Consider the following 20,921-nt stretch of genomic DNA (forward strand, 5'->3'; position numbering starts at 1 on the left):
CTTATTTTTTAATGTTTTTTTAAAAAAAAATTCTTTATTTTTATTTTTCTGTCTAAATAATGTATTTGTTTTTAAAAATTCCAAATTTACAAAACTTATATTCAACTTAAAAAAAATATTTATAACTTAATTTAACAAAACCTACAAATATATTTAAAACTAATATTTTACAGTTAATGTTTATTTTACCAAATAAAACAAATTAAATCACAATAAAAGAAAAACATAATCTCATAGTCAAAAATGGAAACTCAGCACATTGAACAAGACACAACAATGTCAAAGCTGAATAACGTATGAATCAATATACTATATTAAAAGGTAAATAAGCTTCATAGATAGAGTATCCACGTCCTCAAATTAAATCGGCCAATAGGAAGAGAGTTTTTAACCACGTCAGATGTGTGACTCTAACATTTGGGCTTCGAAATCACTGGCCCATTTCGTTTAAATTTGATGAGCCTGTGAAACTCATCTCACGCTGAGATCATCTTTCTCCTTTCGCGAAGAACAAATCCTATTTTTCCAAATTGATTGTCGATTGATTTCCTATTTTTCTTCTCTTCTTAGTTTTCTCCGTTAATAATCTTTCCCCACGAATAATCAATTCTCTCCCCACTCCTTTTCACTCTTTAATCACATTAATAGGTTCTTTTCGCTTTCTTCCTCTGAGATTCTATATAAGATCTTATTCTCTGTGTTTTGGTTGTCATCAGAAGTTTTCAGTGAAGCGGCGTCCCCTCAACTCCGGTTAAACCTATGGTCCAAATCGGTGTCTCTTCCGCGACGTCAGCTCCATGAAACCGAAAGACGATGATAGCGAGGAGGAAGAAGAGGGACCACGAGATCAGAGTTTTAAGGCGGCTCGACTAATCGAACCAGAGAAGGAGTCTTGGGAAGGAGAATCTGGTTGCCGGAGATTCCTGCGGTTTGTGGATCGGATCGGGTCGTTTCGATGATTCTTCCATCAAGTTGAGTTCGGGATTTGGATAAATCAAATCAGAGGTATTGCAAGAATGGTCTGTGTTTCTAAAACTGATCTCCAATTATATTCCAACAGGGCACTGTGATGCAAGGGTTCAACAATACTTGCAGGACCTCAAACTAGGCACCATTTACAGACTCAAACTAGGACCGGTTCTGGTTCCATTCACATGTGGATTTCGAAGCTAATTGTGACCTCAAAGGTGACCTTTATGGTAAGCTCTCTGATATTCCATATCATATCATCTCTGAGTTATATTGTTTTAAGATTCGATGTAGTCTTTAGCTTTTGCTCCTGCATTTAAATAAAGTAATTAGTTGAATACACAATCGATAATGAAAGAGTCTCAAAATTTTAAAATAATGAATTCGTTCAACTTTAAAAAGTTTTTGTTTCTCTTTAAAGTTTTGGGTAGTGGATGTTACTTGGTGTACCTTGGATTCGAACCTGATGTCATCGAGGTTGAACGTAAGGACTTGCGTCCACATATGGTTTGGAAAGATGAAGAGTGGTTTCGGTGCCAAAAACGAGTAAAAGTCTTTCCCCTTTATTATTGATCTTCAATTAAAGTTTTCATCTTTTTAATTACTGTTTTTTTCTTAATTTGTGTGTGTGGCTGAAGGTATTAGTTGACTTGGAGTTTAGCACTGGAACGAATGTAGAAGTCAAAACAAAGGTTGAGCCTTTTGGTAATATTTGGGTTCCGGCTATAACCATAAAGGAGAATGAAGACAGGAAATTACTGGTGAAGTACAAGAGTTTGAACGGTGGAGAAGATGAATACACCAAGACTAGCGTTCCTTACTCTGAGATCCGGCCTTCACCACCGCCTTTTGGTTCAAGAACTTTTGGGTTGATGGAGAATGTGGATGCCCTGCTCGAGTGTGGATGGTGTCCAAGTGTAGTAAGCATGGTTCTCTGTGGGGACAGATACGGTGTCCTGTTGGGACCATGCAAGCAGAGTAAGGACTTTGAGCACTTGCAGTTAAGACCATCCGTGAAGTGGAAAGATGGAACTTGGAAAACAAAACAAAAAAAAGTAAGTTGTTACTTATGTAGAGATTTAGGAAGTAAAATGGCTAATGCTGTGATGAATGGGAACAACACAAGGAAACCGGAAATAGCAGAAAGTAAGTGTTAAAAAAGCAGAAAGTAAGTGTTAAAAAAGCAACTGCTTTCTCAAGCTGGAGAAACACGGGTTTGATATTGCAGCGCCTTGATCTAAGATCGACAAGCTATTGTCCATCAAAGAAAGCCAGACACGGGCATTGGAAGAGTTGAAAGTTGCTGCAGAGAAAGACAATAAAAGAAGGAAGCTGGAAGACAATGTCGAACAAGCCTCAAAGAAGATTGTTGAGTTGCAGTGACAAGAAGCATTGATGAAGGAAGAGAAAGTGACAAAAGAAAAGGAGATAGCTTGGATGAAGTATAAACGCAGTGGCTCTCGACAGAATGGTTCAGTGGGTGGAGCAGGAGTTTCGTGCAACTGTGAAATCCCCATGGTACTAATAAAGTAGATTAACATACAGTATGTCAAAATCTACTTTAACTTTGTTGCATGTGGACGTGTTGATAGTTATAAAATAATAAGAGCCTGAGTTTTTAAACTGATGCCAGATGTTATTAGTTTTATGAACATTTTTTTTGGAGAACTAAAGCTCAAGAAGAATGTGGCATTGTGGCTTCAACCAATTTTTCAGTTGAATTTTTGTACGTTCTAATTTTTTTGTGTACATTGTTTCAGTTTTATTGATTACTAACTATGCATAAACTGAGCATTGAAACTTCAGCAAAAAAATGCATTACTTATGCCAAAATCTATGTGCAGAACCACAAACATATTATTCTATGACAATATTATTAAAAAGGTAATAATATAGTAGGAAACAAAACTCGAGGCCTCTACAAGTTTGAACCCATAGTGAATAAAATTTATTTAGATGAAAATCTAAATGTATAAAATATATAATATAAGTATTTGGACCATAATTAAGGTTTAACTAAAAAATGTCATTTGCATTCTCGCTCACCGTCTCATATGTACCTTTCAATATTTCAAGACAACAAATTAATGATATAATGATGACAAAAGATATAATATAAACAAAAAAGTTAATTTATTTTAAAACTTGAGGTTTAATTTATACTAGATTTTGATCCGCGCTTTGGAAGCGCGGATTATTTTACGATGAAATTTTTTACTAATAATTTAACAAATATTTTGGTAATTTTTAAAGAGTGTGTATTTAAAATATTTTTGCATTTAAATCAGTATTTTTAAATTCAACCCGATTGTGATTATACCGATTAATCCGGAGGTCTGACAATTCAATTTAGGTTTTTAAAATATTTATATTAAAAAAATTCACTAAAACCCGAGACTAACCGATTGAACTGATGGATGACCGATATGTAATCTAATTGGATTTAACTTGTAATAGTTTCATAATTTGTAATCTTATAATCCAAATTTTAAAGTTCATTATTTTGCAATTTATGAAATTACGACGTTTCTACAAAATTTTAAAGAGAAAATGATAGATATAAAATAACTAAGATTAATTATTGTATTGTTTGGAAACATTGATAATAGTATAAAAATATATTGTTTGGAAACATTGATAGTAATATAAAGAAATAAGTATATTGTTTAGAAACATAGATAGTAGTATAAAGAAAAGAACATTAGTGATTTAATGTAGGTTTAACTATAAAGTATAAAAATGTATTTAATTTAAAAAATTACAAAATAAATGTTAGGTCCAACATAATGTTTCTGTTTTAATAAGATAGATTCCTTCCATTTCCAAAACAGTAAAATCTCTATAACTTAATAATGTTAGGGTTTTCATATTTATTTAATTTACAAATATATCCTTTTTAGATTTATATAAATTGATGTGTGTTTTATGTTAAAATATGAAGAACATATGATTTTACGGTATGTGTATTAATTAAATTTATAGATACAAGTTCTATATCGTTCCTATTCGATTATATGGGGTATACAATAAATGCAAATGCATTTTAAGTGTAAAATGAAAAATAACATCGAACATTTAAAAATATTAAGAAAAACTAAATATATACTTTACTGTGAATAGAAAACAAAATATAAAATATAATGATTATATTTATATAATATTTTTATACATTAATTTTAAATTTATATTTATATTATGAACATATATTTACATAAGTTTTTTCACAAAAATTGATCTTATCGAAATTTGTTATATTTTATATTAGCTCAACTCGGAACTGCATGGTGAAGTTTTTTCTAACGTATAGTGATTATAAATTTCTCAAGTATTAATTATATTTGGATTTTTCACACATATTAAAAGTATTTTAAATTTTGATTAGAATTATTTTATTTCTACTTCACCAAATATATATACTAGATTTAGCGGTATATATAAACTAATAAAGGATAATTTAAAAAGCATAAGCCGCGCGTAGCGCGGCAAAGAAATCTAGTCTATATTAATAACATCTAAACTATTACGTTTATGGCATAGTCAAAAATTAAAAACATATAATTATGAATAATAAATATCCGCGCGGACGCATTTAAATTATTTTACAAATTCATTATATAATTTAAATTTATCAAAATATATAAATAAAATAATATATTACATATAAATTGAATAATATATATCAGAATACCTAAACTTAACGTATAAATGGTTTGATTTAAAAATTTGGGTAGAGAATTAATAATTATTTAAAGTATTTTTGACGTTTTGAGGTATACTATAACTATTTTAAATATTTACATTTGACTATTTATATATATTTTTAATTATTTAAACCAACTTAAAAAATACCATATATATATTCTGGATTTTTTATATTCATTAAATCTTAAAAAATAAATATATATATATATATATATATATATATATATATATATATATATATAAGTATATAAATCTTTTTCAAATACATTTGGATATCCGAAATACTTCGACTCGAATCGGATTCAGTTTCAGTTATTTAAATACCAAAATTTTGAATAATTTGAATATTTATCAATTTCGGTTTGGGTTGGCACTTTTTTTTGGATCGGAATCCGTTCGATTTTTTGGATTTTGATTTTTTGTCTAATTCTAGTATTAACATGAAAAAAATAACAATACATTTTATAAAAAATACATCCGCACGTCAAAATCTAGTAAGAGATGAAAGAAGAAGCCATGAAGATCGAGAGAGTAGACCTTTTAAATATTGAGCTATTTTTAATAAATTGATATCTTAAATATACAATCTGTATTATATTGAGCTATTTTTAATAAATCGAACTCTTGTGGGGATGAAATTGAAAACTTTCTTAAGCTACCGATACGGTGGCGTATTAGCAAGTCCACCTACGGCTCGTGACGCGTGCGGTGGTGCTCCGAAAGCTACAAAAGACTTTTCAACTTAAAGCGAAAACTCGAGAAAGAAAATATCCAACGGATCCGCCATGACAGCTCGCAAGAGAGCTTCTCCAGTTACTAATTCCGACAATCAACAGCCGGCGAAGACGGAGCAGAAGAAGACGACCACCATTGCCTCCGCAGAAGATTTCCGTCTCGCAGCGCCGAAACTGAGCGTGATCTTGGTGATCTCTTCGCTACTCTGTTCTCTCTACCTCTACCTTCTCTGTTTCCACTACAATGTCGACAGCGAGCTCAAGCGTCCGATCCTCATCAACGCGGGGCTTAGCCTGGTGGGTTTCTTCGTCACGCTCAAGCTGATTCCCGTGGCTGCTAGATACGTTCTGAGGCGTAACATGTTTGGTTTCGATATCAATAAACGTGGCACTCCTCAGGGAGATGTTAAAGTGTAAAGTCTTTTACTTCGTCTCTCCTTTTGTTGTGTTTGGTTTCAGCTTAGTATTAGTGTTTGAAATGGATGTTCTGTCGAAGTCTAGGCTTTGATTGGATCTCTGTGACATCTGACTTTAGTTTATTTATTTATGCTAAAGTGTAAGTCTTTACCCTCTTTAGATTTGTCTCCTTTAATTGTTTTAGTTTCAGCTTAGTACTAGTGTTTGAAATGGATGTTTCTGTTGAAGTCTAGGCTTGGTTTGATATCTATGACATGACTTCTGTCTGTGTGGTCGGATTAGTTTATTTATGTTAAAAGTCTAAGTCTTTACATCTTCAGATTTGTCTCCTTTAGTTGTTTAGGTTTCAAGTTAGTATTAGTGTCTGAAATAGATGTTCCGTGTGCAAGTATAGGCTTGATTCGATCTCTATGACATCTGACTTCTGCTTTTGTGGTCTGATTAGTATATTAATGATAAAGTGCAACTCTTTAGATTTTTTTTTTGAGTTGTTTTGGTTTCAGATTAGTATTAGAGTGTTTGAAATGGATGTTTCTATTGAAGTCTAGGCTTGATTTGATTTCTAGGACATCTTGTTTGGTCGGATCAAAGAGCTTCTGTCTTCTGATTTTCAATATTGTTCATCTGATTTCATTGTAGGCCTGAGTCACTGGGAATAGTTGTCGGTATTGTCTTCTTGATTGTGGCGATAATATTTCAGTTCTTTAACTTCACTGAAGACTCTTTGGTAAGTGTGTGCTGTACTCTAATCTACAAGCTTGATCATTCACTTCTTTTGGGCTGAATGGGTCATTGTGTATGTGTAATCCCTATTGTTGTTATGCAAAATGTAATATTTTATCTCACTTATTGAAGACACATTTCATCAATCTCTCTATGCAGTGGCTCGTGGAGTACAATGCAGCACTGGCATCTATCTGCTTCATGATACTGCTTGGATTTGTAGATGACGTCCTTGATGTGCCTTGGAGAGTGTAGGTGCACTTCTTATAATTGTTTGATTTAAGTTCATATGCCAACTTCTATCCAAATTATTAATTCTTGTCAAATACGCAGGAAACTTCTCTTACCATCTTTTGCAACACTTCCACTGCTGATGGCTTATGCTGGACATACAACTATCGTCATACCAAAACCTCTTGTTTCCTATGTTGGCTTGGAGATACTTGACCTAGGTACCGTTCTTCCTTTTGCGTAGTGTTATATCATGTTCTTAATTGAATTTGTTATCCTGGCAGGACGGATATATAAGTTATATATGGCGCTATTGGCTGTCTTTTGTACTAACTCTATAAACATTCACGCTGGTCTGAATGGCCTTGAGATCGGTCAAACCGTGGTTATTGCAGCTGCTGTAAGTTCTGTAATCAAAATGCGTTGGAGAATTTTTTTTTTTGTCCTGTGTTCTTTCCTGTATGATGCATCTCAGTTACTTGTAGATTTTGATACACAACGTTATGCAAATCGGAGCATCTGTGGATTCTGAGTTGCGTCAAGCTCATGCCTTCTCTATATATCTTACTCAGCCATTGATGGCAACATCCTTGGCTATGCTTGCTTTCAACTGGTAATTCTTTCTCTGAAAGCCTTGAAATGGTTAAAAAGCTAATGGTTAATCTAACCATATTCAATGTTGTTAGGTATCCTTCTGCAGTTTTTGTTGGAGACACTTACACAGTCTTTGCAGGAATGACTATGGCAGTTGCTGGCATTCTAGGTCACTTCAGGTGTGTTTTTGCATCTAACTAAAGTGTGAAGCCTGCAATTAACTAACTCAATCCTCCTTTGCAGTGAAACCCTCCTAATCTTTTTTCTTCCTCAAGTGTTGAACTTTCTGTTATCGCTTCCACAGGTTTGATCGCCTTTCTCTCTCTCTCTCTCACGCTTTCTTATTAAGCATCTAACTTGCTGTTGTGTAACTCTTTAGCTTGCTGGCATTGTGAAATGTCCACGGCATCGTCTCCCAAAGTAAAGCTATTTTTTTTCCCCTCGGTTACATAGTTGCAGAGCCGACAACACATGACTCTTTCACTCTTTCTTTTGAACCAGGTTTGATCCTGCTACGGGTTTGTTAACGGGAACAAAAGATGGGACGCTCGTCAACGTCTACCTGAGGATTTTTGGTAGGAAAACAGAGAAGTCTCTTTGCATTCATCTTCTTGTTTTCCAGGTAAGCTTGTTAATGTCCGTCCATTCATCTCTAAACACAAGTTGGCTTGTCACTACTTGCGAGAGAGAGAGATTACAAATTTGGGTTCTGTGTGTTATGTTGCAGGCACTAGCTTGCGCCTTCTGTTTCCTGCTTCGGCATTTTCTTGCTGGTTGGTACAAATAAAATCGTTGCAGCATGAAGAATCTTTCAACGGTTCCTCTGTTTTATCTCTCTGCCTTCACAAAACACACAATACAAACTTTTTTTTAATATATCCATTTAGCATCACTGTTGTAGTTCACTTTTCATCCTTAAACGAAAATAGCAATATATTCAATCGTGGTGTCTTTAACCAAATGATTGATAATAGATTTTGGTTTGATTTGGATGGTTTGGTTCAGTTTGGTTCAGTTTGCCCACTTCTATCCAAAACGTTGTAGCCATCATCAGTTATGTGTCTGTAATGGTTGAATTTGACATTTTATATAATAGTATTAACAACGCTTTTTTTTTTCTTTTTTTTTCACAAATTAAAATTATATAAAAGCCCATAGGCAAGTTTAGGGACAAAACCCACATACAACTAGAACATACACTAAAGCCCAAGAACACACATGGGCAATAACAAAAGAGATAAGACCCACGGCCCAATACGTCGACTCGGATCCACCGACAGTCGAAACTCGTTTTCGACCCGAGTCACAAAACCGATCTAGAACGCCACCGCCGAGAGATCCTCCGCCGGAGAACCTTACCACTGTTGCAGAGCCGTCTTCTCACCGGTCACCCGCGCGCGTACACCTACGCCGCTCACCACTTCACTACCATAGCTTATTCTTTTCGGGGAGAGCGTCGATCGATCCAAGTAGATCGAGATCTCTTCCCTCATGCTTGAAACTCCAAAGCTATTTCACACAAACCCATCTACGAACCGTCGGAGAGCATCGTCAACCGCTTTGAGATCTCATCCGACCACCACTTTCAACTCACGATAACCCTAGAAACCACCGCCTCCATCTCTCAGAGACTCCGAACCAAATGAACCCAAACTCCCACCGAGCTTCAAAATCAAAGATCACAGAAACCGGCGAGGCGGAGCTAACGAAGCCTCCATCCCCCGGGGACGAGAACCGGCGTCGGCGGAGCTCTCTAAGCCTCCCCCTCCCGGAAAAAATTCAACCACGATAAAACCTACATATCTCTTTCTTTTAGATCAACTCACGGCTTAACAATCATTTAGAACAGAAGAGCCGGATCGGCGGTGGCTATGGGAGCCCCTCCGCCGGCCGGAGCAAACTTTCTCTCTCTTAGGTTTTTCTCTCTGCGAGGGTATGTATTAACAACGTTTGTAAACGTAAAAAAAACGAAAACAAACATAAAAGCAAAACATTGTTATGAAATCTATTGTGTGGATGGACCATAACCAAGTACTTAACCAAGTACTAGACAAGTCCAACAAGTACAAGAGGAAGTCCAAGGAGGTTTACATCCGGTCTACATCGGTTCATCTACAAACCGGTCCGAGATGAGAAGACTCAGTCAACCTCGTTATCATCACCTTGACCAAGTCTTCTCTATGACATCAATGTAGTCAATGTAATCAATGTGTAGATTTTATTCCTTGTAAAGCATTTGTAAACCCTTGTATCAAACCACTATATATTGTGGTGTTGGCTAATGAGAAAGACACCCAACTTTCTCACAAATTACTCTCCACATTCTCTTTAGTTTATAACACGTTATCAGCACGAAAGTGTTCTCCACCTGAGAAGTCTCTCTCCACCTGAGCTCTCTTTTCCGGCCATCTTTTCCGGCCAGAAAATCCTAAATTCAGACGTAACTTTAAACCGCTGTATCTCTCAACCCTGTGGAGCCAGACGATGATCCACCTATCAATCTGAAGCCCAAGACGAGAAGAATCCGTTGCCGAAGACGGCTTGTCGATCCGATCTCTGACGCGTCGTCAATCGCATAAACTATCCGCGTCGCCGACTCATGGTTTTTCCGGCCAGCTCCTCCACCTCTCTCTCAACCAGCTCATATGTGGATTAGCTCTCTCTCATGGTGGTCCATTCAGATTCATTTGGTGAAAAGGTAAACAAGATCAAAACTTTAAAATCTAAGAACACCATTATATCTGAAAAGAAATCTAAGGATCTATATGAATCCATAATATTAATCTTGTTTCTATGATCCATTGATCCATAAGAAACTTGTTTCTGATTTATTTTTAATCCATAAAAGTTATAATTCTCTAAAGGTTCTAAGTATCTCAAATCAGATTAAAATATGTAAAGATCTATATGAATCTTGATTATAAAATTCTTATAAAATAAAATGTTAAATCCTAAATCCCCTTCTTGGTTTGTAAGCCATAAATCGGCTCTACCTTTCTCCTATATGATCCGGCCTTAAATCCGGATTTGTCTAAAGGATTGAAACCAATAATCAAACCTTTGTTCATTCGCATCACCAGCTGTTCCAGCAGGTTGTATAAGTCGTTTATCAATACCATCAAAACTCTTAAACCTCTTGCTTGGTTTTTCAACCAGCAAAATCGAAAATCCAAAGATCAAAACCATGAATCCAGTCAACCAAAAATAAAATCGAAATTAAATCCCATCATTGCATATCTTTGAATATTGATGTTTGTTTTGTAACTGTTAAAAGTTTTATGTTTTTTATAAATGCAAAATCGGATTTTATAAATGCATATTTGATTTTATTAAATGCATATCTTTGACTTAAAATGTTTATAAAATTTTTATAACATATAGTCTTGATTTTAATAAGATAGAATAAATATGCATGAAATCATTTGATCATATAGGTTGATAGCTAAATAATTGAACCAACCTTGAATAGATTTCATATCATATTGAATATTGATCACATAAGTTGATAGTTAATCTTGATCTTTTACCATGCTTGAAACTGATGATTGAATTGTATACTGATCATGTTGCATAAGCATATATCAGTTTAGTAAAAATTTGAATCATCTTGAATCATCTTGAACCAACTTTGAATGCAATTGTCATATTGTTTAAAATCTGACCGTGCATAATTGTCATATTGCTAAGACTGATTTTATGTTTGCATATCATTGAAAATCCTGATAATAGTTCATATAAATTAAATTGGTTCATATTGCTTGCATCTAAATGATTCTCTCTGCTTGCATATAATTAGACCAAATCGGTTATTATTTTATGATCTTTGAAAACCAAATATCCTCATGCATTAAGAATCACATTTATATTATTTTTGTCCAATGCTTAAGACAGAACATCCGATTAGTTCTTGAGCCATGCATTTATCATTCGACCATTGTGATTGATTTTCATCCATATTGCTTGATCTCATTTAAAATTATGATTGATCCTTATTCAAAATTCTAAAGGGCTTGGAAACCCTATATGAAATTATATACATATATATAATCAATCCAAATATGAATTATAATTAAAAGGATCACTAGATGCAGTGATCAATTGATCATTGTCATACTAGAAATGCTTAAAGCAAATATATTATATGATTTGGGGGAAGCCTTATTAAATCATTATTAAATCATATAAATTAAATCATATAAATTAAGGCTTCTATTGCTTGCATAAATTCTTGATGCTTGAAAGCAATGTTAATTCAGATGTTGAAAATCATCTTGAAATCTAAATCTTGGTGACTATATCTAAATTTCTCACTTTTGAGATAGATACAAGGCGATTTTCTTAATCATAAGCCATCACCTTACTGAAAGTCTCAATGATCAATATCTCACTATTAAGAATCCTCTCGACCTTTGGATAAAACTTAAATCCAGAAATGATCACCATAATACGGTGCTATTACCAAAGGTCCTATATGATTTGAGGGACCTAAAGACCCAAGACTATAAGTCTATGGATGAGTATAACTCGGCTCTATTCATGATAGTCTCAAAGTTGAAACTGTGTGGAGAGACTATCACATATGCTGACATGTTAGAGAAGAAATTCTCTACATTCCACAAGCAATGTTTTGCTTCAGCAATAATACCGAGAAAAGGGTTCCTCCACATATGCAAATTTAATCTCTTGTTTGTTGCTTGCTAAGCAAAACAATGAGTTACTCATGAGGAATATTGAGATGAGGCCTCCTGGATTTTAAGGCATTGCCTAAGGCACATACGGCCACAGAGCCATATGAAAGAGTCAAACCATGGCCATGCGAAAGGCCATGGAAAGATGACAAGGGTGTGCGTGGATATCACCTACAACATTAGTCGAGGCCGAGGCCAAGGTTATCAACCTAGCCGTGGGTATAAGTCCGTGGGAATAAGTCCGATTTTAAAAACCCAGGCCTCGACCAAATCTGCTTGCCATCAGTGTGGGATGAATAATCATTGGGCCAACCGATGTAAAACTCCCAAACACCTTATTGAACTCTACCAGGAGAGCATAAAGGGATAGAACCCTATGGCCCATTGGGTCCATCTAGATGGTGCGAATAATTTCGACCATAAGAATGATGATCAGCTTGAATACGAGACTTCATATTACCTTAAAAAGGCCAATTAGATTTTGACATCATTTTACTTTGTCTTTGTTCTCTATTGTGGACCAAGCCACATTACATTATGAGACAAAAGATATTTTATTCAAGGTCATGGCTAGTCCAACCTCATGATGCCTAAAGGCATGCATCTAAAAATCTTTGATGCATTACATTCCCCATAAATCAAAGTAAAATTTATCAAAGTTTCAAAGACATTCATATGAATGGTCTACATATTGAAACTATGGGCAAAGGAAAGAAAGAATTCCTTATGATTTATGAAAATGCCCTAGCATTTTGAAAGTCCTAGAGACTATACATACTATATCTATAGGCCTTCTTTGAGCCAAGATAAATATGATTGTGGGTTAATACCCCAAATCATTTTCCAAAGAGTTCAGAGAAGCCTTTAACATATGGCACGACATGTTCGGCCATCTAGGCCCTATTATGATGCATAAAATACTCTTGAACTCAACTGGACATTCCTTGAAAGAAAGGAAAAGAAGCCTGACCAAGGCATTGCCTAAAAGGCATTATATTCACCCTATAAGACCCATTGAATTAAGAAGAAAATATGGTTTCCAACGACGGGTAAAAGGGAATAAGAGTACCTAAATTAAAATCGCCTAAGTGGTCGAGACTACATTCTATATTGATCTAGAGATCAATATGATATAAGGCAAATAGCCAGGGCAATCATAATCATGTTTGATTGACCCACGAAACTTATCACTTAGATGGCATTTCCATACTTAAGCCATCTGAATTATGATGCAAAGATTTAAAATGGCACAAAAGCTATCCCATAAGATCTCACGTTTGTGCAATATATATCTATGCACAAGGGAATTTATTGTCCCAAGCAGCACGAATTAGAGTATGTTCATGAGGGGGAGTGAGGACAAATCCCATGATACATGACCATACTAAAATCCGTGAAACATGGTCCACAACCATATTACATATTGGTTGAATTTATGATATTGTGACCATTACCTATAAGGTTCAAAATCTAAAAATCCATATGTTTGGGGACATCATGAGTTATAAAAGATTAACTTGCATCAGACCATAGATATTATATCAGGCCATATAAATGATAATAAATATTCTCACCTCAGACTAATACGGGTCATGAGTCCAGACATATATCATATTAAGATATTATGAATGAATCCACCACAAATATATGTGTCATCTAAAGATCATATGATCTTAGAATCTCATAAGGAGGATTGAGAATATATGTTGGATATATATTATGAATATACTTTCTCCATAACATTAGAAGAAACCTTGAGCCAAAATGGGTGATCTAATCATAGGCAAAGGAACAATGATTACATAAAATTTATGAATCCCAATATCCAACATTTGAAAGGAGAAAAGTAATAAGCTGGTAAAGAATGGTATCAACCATCATTGTCTTGGCAAAGATCCTCGGACTAGAAAAGATTTATAGACGTCCATATGCTACAATGATAGCAAAATAAAATGCCAGACACATTGACCCGAGAAAGAATGACTATGTCATCCCAGCTTAGCACCACACGGTTTTGATGTCTTAAAGACACAACCAAGTTGCTACATAGTCTAATATAAGACCGAATTGGTTCCAAAGAGAAAAGACCTCGGAAATTAAAGAAAGGTTCAAAAAGAAACTGAGGTCATAGAGTTTCCAGACAAGGCCGAAATGGCTATGCCGTCAGTATCAACACTTGGGGTTCGGGACGCCGGGCCTCATGGTACTGAAGGCATTGATAATGATGAGATCTCAATGAATTATTTGATGTCTGGAAGGAAACCATATATATATAAATGTGTCGACACAATACATTCATAAGAAAAAGCGCGAATATTTAGCACATGAATAATGAATCGAGGATCATGAACCCACGCAAGAGTACTCATAATAATGAATAAAGAAAGAAACGTGGGGTTTCTAAAGTGACAAATTAAAGGCGTATTGAATTGGCCATGAATATGTAAACGCCATATGATGCCCAGTGAATAAATAAATCCTGAAAGAAGGATAAATCGTGAGACAGACCAAGGGAGGTCTATATAATCCAAAGTGGTGGATAATACTACATATGTCACTACATATAATGTCTGGAAGAAATTCAAAAGATGTAGTATGTTATATATGACTCACTGGATGATAATAATATTATTGGTACCTAAAAAGTTTACCAAAATGTATTAAGCTCAGAATCATAAGATGAGAAAAGAAGTTCGCATGAACAAAGCTGTCCCGGGATTAAATTAAATTGCTACATATAAGCAAATGAAGAGTTCTATAAGAACAATTCAAATCAGTCTATAGAGGAATTTTAAATTCCTTGTGTTATACTAACCAGCCTAAGATATGTTAAATGGTTATTTATGAAACCTTAGAAAGGTTATAGACCATCACCACCAATTAGCCAAATTTGGTAATACTTATGGTTGGTCAAAATTCTCAGCATGAACCAACCAAGCTGTGGTATGAATGAATAAGCTATCATAAAGATAAGCTATAAGATCAAAGTTCATCTTTGAACAAAAAGGTGTAGGACCGCATTATGCGTCCATATGCGACCCAACGGGTCCGACCATATTATAAGATTTGGTCCATGATAAAGCTGTAGATCATGGATGTCATTAGACATAAATTTGAGGATCAATTAGATCAATTCTATGTCATGACCATGTCCGGCCTAGATCAGTCTAATCGTCCATATATATATGTGTACGAATTGCCGGCACACTAAGACTGCGAAATGAGTTAGATCGATCATAGATAAACTATGGATATAAGGATCATGATCTAACAGACATGACCTATGTATAAAGTTGTCTATGGCAAATAATATTATACTCATAAAGCTAAGGCATGTCCATAAGTCCTAAAGAGCTAAGTAGCTCATACTTGATATAATGATGATCCATGTTATATAAAGGATCTAAAGTACTAGCCGACCAATATTACGGAAAGGCATATAAGAGTGATTTGGTCAAAGACCATAATCAAACGACCAGAGTATAAAATAGTACATTTTATCTAAAGTACTTAAGTGGTCGATATCAAAGTGGTACATTTTCTAAAGTACCATCAGGATTCTAAAAGACATGATATGTCCGAACAATACAAGATTGTTCAAGTAAAGAATCCATGAACATCTATTCAGCAAGTGATGTTCAAATCAGGGGGAGTAATATGTGTTGTACTCTTTTTCCTTAACTATGGTTTTATCCCAATGGGTTTTCCTAGTAAGGTTTTAATGAGGCAACATTAAGCATATTATGAACTCATATGGTTATGGCATCCAAGGGGGAGTGTTATGAAATCTATTGTGTGGATGGACCATAACCAAGTACTTAACCAAGTACTAGACAAGTCCAACAAGTACAAGAGGAAGTCCAAGGAGGTTTACATCCGGTCTACATCGGTTCATCTACAAACCGGTCCGATATGAGAAGACTCAGTCAACCTCGTTATCATCACCTTGACCAAGTCTTCTCTATGACATCAATGTAGTCAATGTAATCAATGTGTAGATTTTATTCCTTGTAAACATTTGTAAACCCTTGTATTAAACCACTATATATTGTGGTGTTGGCTAATGAGAAAGACACACAACTTTCTCACAAATCACTCTCCACATTCTCTTTAGTTTATAACAAACATAATGTATCCTCTCCTTTTTTTTTTTTTGAAACACAAATGAATCCTCTCCTATGTCCAAACCTTGATGCCGAGAGATCAGCTTAACAATTATTCTGAAAACTGACATCAAAATCCAACAATAAATAAGTCTCGATAGGCAGCTCTGGCCTCCTTGGAGATCCAGTCTTCACAATTCGTATCAAATTGTTCACATAAGTTCTTGCATTGTCCGCACTCGCAGCGGTTCCTCCCGATGTTGGCCAACCGGTCTCCGACACCACTATCTTCACTGATCCAGCTCTTGATTTCTCCAGTGCTGCGTAGACAGTGTCCAGGAGTAAGAAGAAGAGGTTTCCGTATGAGTTCGACCCGTCACTGACTACAGTCTTATTTGAAGTTAACAGAGCGTACTCCAAACTGACGGCTCCCATGTTGTTAACGTAGATGAAGTAAGTGTACATGTTCACGAGCAGAGGAGATTTCTTGCTTACCAAAAACTCTATAACCGGCGTAAGAAAGATCCGAAAATCCGGTTTGAACGATCCGATCTGCGTCGCTACATTTCCGAATTAAAGATCATCGGCAAAGAAAATAACACTTTTAAATCAAATTATGATATCATCAATAGGTTAAGAACTGGACCTGCCGTGTCGAAGAAGGAAGCAAGGAGGAAGTCGTGAATAAGCAGTAACAGTGGTGCTGAGGCGAAGCAACTCGAACGATGATGATACATCTTCAAGAAATAACAATGAAAAGATAATGTTAAGAGACAACGGTTTTGTTTTATTTCCAAGAGTAAAATGGGTGACAATTGTAAGTCAATGAAATGAACCAAAGTCATCGAGTTATATCATTCACTAGTTTTGGAATATTATCCATTAAATCCACCGTTCATGAATGTCTCACTAAATCTATGCTTTGAAAAGTCAGAAGTGTGAATTTTCTTAACTTGTAGCCATGACTGGCCAAAATTATTTTGGACCCTAGGGAAAAGTTTTTTTTTTTTGGTCTTTTACATTTGATTTTTTTAGTATATTTTTGCGTTTTGATAAATAAAACCTTTAGAAAAATTTAGTATAGTTTTTCTTTTGGAAGAAGATTTTGGGATTATGGAACCAAAATAATATATACATATATACATTTTTGTATGGAAAATTTTCAGTTTTGTTTTAATTATTGACATACAGGATTGAGTTGGACCGTTGCACTCCATGTCTCCCTAAGAAGAGGTCCTGGGTGGCTTTCAATAGGGCTTAACCAACTTGACACTAAAATCTTACTGTTAAATGGAACGGATCATCGTCCACCTTCTCTAAGTCAAATACTATAATTTGTTTTTTTTTGAAATTAAGCCGGATCAAAATAGCTAAGCTGAAGAATTGTGAATAGGTAATCTTCTAGAGCAAATTTAGTGATAAATTATGTTAAACATTAAAAAATTAGACATAGAATATCTAACTTTCTCCGAGTAATGGATCTTTCCCTACATACCCCACTGCATAAAACCTAAGATTAATTGAGATGATGACTTGCATTTTGGAATCATGGTAAAAGCCAGTAATCACACGCCTATTGAGGACCATTGTATTGTATCCTAACGTCGTTAGACAAACTAATCATCATCAATTATGGTAAGATGGCTTTCGTTACTAATAGTTCTTGAAATCATCAATGGCACTCTAGTTATTTCTCCTTAGTTAGACGATAATTTCCGAAAGTTCTGAAGTTTTTCTATACAGGAAACATTATAGCCATCTTCAATTATGTGTGTTTCTGTAATGGTTGAATAATTGAATTTGGCATTTGATACTCAAAAGAGTACAATATTGTAAATAATATAATGAATTGGCAAATAAAAATGTAGTGGATACTGGATAACCAAGCATTTAAGGGAACACTCCTATACATATACAATTAATAACTTCATCGTATTATATGAATATTCCTTTTTGGTATGAAAATATTAATGAATATTCTTATACATGTGTGAAATATACATTATGTTCTCAATATCAAGTCGTAGCAGTCTAGAAAAGCAGTACAAAAGATGATGACAAACAAAGAATTTAAAATAGTTTAAAACTCAGACCACAAGTTAAGATTGAGTTTGGTACCAAAGATTGCAACCATGAAGGGACATGTGACATGTCTTAGTTAGAACAGTATAAGCATTGTGTAGTTATAATAGTTAATAGCCAAAGAACTTTCTTCTTGGTGTCGATTTCGGTTTTTGACGACAAAAATAGACGCCGTGTTGATGATGGCTTTGCTTAGGCTTTGTGTTATGTCTAAATGTTTCAGCTAAATATTTAAAAGTTTTTGTTTACTATACTCGAACAACTCTCGTTACATTATTGAAACAGATGAAGTAAAAACAACGGTTAAGGCTCATTAGTCCTTATTATTACAACAAGCTCACACATTTTTAAGACATAAAAAACCCTCAAATAGACAAATACCATTTACCGCATCGCCCTTGCTTCTTCAAGAAGTCTCTCGAAGGAGATTAGTTGAACTTAACACCATATTTAAGCTCTCTAGTAGTATGATTAAACAGCCCAAAGTGCCTCTCAGTCTCGTCATCTGGCTTCCCATTCTCATCGAACATGGCGAATATGTAAGTCTCTATAGGTTTCCCTGGCCTTTTCGGAGATCCATTCTGCACACTTAGTCTCAAATTGTTAACATAAGCCTCCGCATTCGGCACACTTGCCCCAGGTCCTCCCTGTGTGGGCCAACCGCTCTCCGACACCACGACTTCCAACGATCCCCCGCCGGATTTCTCCAATGCCGCGTAAACTGAGTCGAGATTGGCGTCAAAGAGGTTTTGGTAATGGAGCTGGTTGTTGAGGTCATCGAATTCATTATTACTATTCGGTTGTAACAGAGCAAATCTTAGAGAGGCGTCGCCGTTCTTGAAGCCGAAGTAAGTGTAGATATTCACGAGCAGAGGAGATCCCTTGTTCACCAAGAAATCTATCGCCGGTTGGAGAAAGTTCAAATACGTAGCATTGAATTTTCCGTTTGACGGAGGATACGTTTCCGTGAAGGCTCCCATGTATGTAGTCGTGGAGACCTTGATATTGCTGAGGTCTGCTTCGGAAAGCGCTTTATCAATGTTTTGCATAGCCTGGATGAGAACCATTGCCTTCCCGGCTGCGTACTCTGGTTTCACCTCGTTTCCGACCGATATGTACTTGAATCTGACATCTTTGTACATCTTGACGTTGTCTTGGACCCATGTGTTAGCCACCGTTTGACTATTTGCGATACCTTCTACTTTGTGATTGGGAATGTCGAGGATGAACTCGATGTTGGAGCCACGGAGAGCGTTGAGAGCTTCAGGGTTGACATCGTACATCCGCATTCGCGGGATGCTGTACTTCTTGAACATAGCCACAACTTCCGGTGGCTTTGGTAGGTTGTTTCCCATCTGCCCGAAGCATACTCCGATTTGTCCAGCTAGTAATAAAATTAATTGGCATGTAATAAAATATATTCAGTAGGGTTATAGAATATGATTAATGGATGCTACATAAGCTTAGAAGATGACTAAACCTGTGGTGTCGAAAAAGGAAGCCATCAGAAGGCTGAGAAGTAACATCAACATTGGTGATAATGCTAACATCCTAACCCCAGACATTTTCATGCAATAATACTGTGTTTTTTTTTATGTCTGAATCGTACCATTTTGCGCCTATTTATAGTGTGAGTTCGGGGTTTAAGTCAGTCAATGCATGCAACGCCCCACAAATTTACTTCAATACATTTATGTTTGAAAAGTCTACGATTATGAGTTTTCTACACAAATAGCTTTCAACAGCTAGGATCAATATACCCACAGACTGAAGAGTCAAATGAGATGGATGAATTGGTTATAAAAATACTCAAATTTAAGTGGTTGTTGTGTTTTCTAGTAATAGGTTGAATCATGTTATTATGAGACGTTAATCATACGCCAATCTCGTCTGAACTAATATTAACTGTTCTTTTACGTTATCAATAATAGTTCAAGGCACGAATCGGATATCCATATTTTTGAAAATATTTATGATTTGTTTTGTATGTTACGGATATTTAATTTTTCGACTTTTTTGTTTCGGAAAAATATGGATATTTGAAAAAAACGTATATTCAGAAAATAAATAAATATTTGCGGATATTTACAGATATCTTATTTGCTTTGACTAATACAAATAATCTTAAAATTCGATACAAATTTTTTGTAAACTATTTTTTGCATGATATATAAGATAAAGATTAAAAGAAGTAGTGAATCTACGTATTTTGTTAATTTTTTAAACTTAGTTAACAAATATGATAACACAAAACTTAAGAAAAATTTATAATTGTCATAAATATTTTGTCTTTCTTTTAAGTAATACTTGTTTTTATATAAATAATAATGTGAATAAAATCTATCAAATCATATGCTAGAATAATAATTATATAATTTTATAAATTTACAACTTTAAATTTAATCAAGATATACATGTATATTTGTATATTATCGATCGGATAAGATATTCGCTTTCCAAAATTTTAATATTTGTGATTTGATTCGATTTTAACGGATATTGATTTTTAATATCTGTTTTGCTTCGAAAGCTTACGGATATCCGGAATTTTCGGATTGAATCGAAACAAATAACGAATCGAACCAAAATTTACGGATAAAATGTCTAGCCCTGATTAATAATAGGTTTTAGACCACTAAGGATAGACTATTCCTGGAGCCCATCACTGGCACCTTCTT

At 35.0% G+C, this 20,921-nt stretch overlaps 3 protein-coding genes and 1 pseudogene across 3 annotated transcripts; 2 read left to right on the top strand and 2 right to left on the bottom strand.

Annotated features, from left to right (window-relative positions):
• Positions 1-797: 797 nt before the first annotated feature.
• On the top strand, positions 798-2,141 carry LOC108831226 (DUF724 domain-containing protein 7-like). Its single transcript, XM_057008403.1, has 4 exons — positions 798-909; positions 1,061-1,143; positions 1,372-1,515; positions 1,608-2,141. The coding sequence occupies exons 1-4, from the start codon at positions 798-800 to the stop codon at positions 2,124-2,126; spliced, it is 858 nt and encodes a 285-aa protein (XP_056864383.1). The 3' UTR covers positions 2,127-2,141.
• A 3,261-nt stretch (positions 2,142-5,402) lies between these two features.
• On the top strand, positions 5,403-8,478 carry LOC108831224 (uncharacterized). The gene is made up of 11 exons (XM_018604786.2): positions 5,403-5,818; positions 6,462-6,549; positions 6,705-6,796; positions 6,879-6,997; positions 7,061-7,176; positions 7,262-7,389; positions 7,463-7,549; positions 7,614-7,674; positions 7,750-7,790; positions 7,872-7,992; positions 8,098-8,478. The coding sequence occupies exons 1-11, from the start codon at positions 5,457-5,459 to the stop codon at positions 8,155-8,157; spliced, it is 1,275 nt and encodes a 424-aa protein (XP_018460288.1). The 5' UTR covers positions 5,403-5,456; the 3' UTR covers positions 8,158-8,478.
• A 7,560-nt stretch (positions 8,479-16,038) lies between these two features.
• On the bottom strand, positions 16,039-16,987 carry LOC108831225 (probable glucan endo-1,3-beta-glucosidase BG3). The gene is made up of 2 exons (XM_018604787.2): positions 16,808-16,987; positions 16,039-16,721 (listed from the first exon to the last, which is right to left on the bottom strand). The coding sequence occupies exons 1-2, from the start codon at positions 16,896-16,898 to the stop codon at positions 16,267-16,269; spliced, it is 546 nt and encodes a 181-aa protein (XP_018460289.1). The 5' UTR covers positions 16,899-16,987; the 3' UTR covers positions 16,039-16,266.
• A 1,484-nt stretch (positions 16,988-18,471) lies between these two features.
• LOC130510418 (glucan endo-1,3-beta-glucosidase-like) lies at positions 18,472-19,855 on the bottom strand (annotated as a pseudogene).
• Between the last annotated feature and the right edge of the window lie 1,066 nt (positions 19,856-20,921).

The sequence above is a fragment of the Raphanus sativus genome, chromosome 4 (genome assembly GCF_000801105.2).
Source record: "Raphanus sativus cultivar WK10039 chromosome 4, ASM80110v3, whole genome shotgun sequence".
NCBI classification, from domain to species: domain Eukaryota; kingdom Viridiplantae; phylum Streptophyta; class Magnoliopsida; order Brassicales; family Brassicaceae; genus Raphanus; species Raphanus sativus.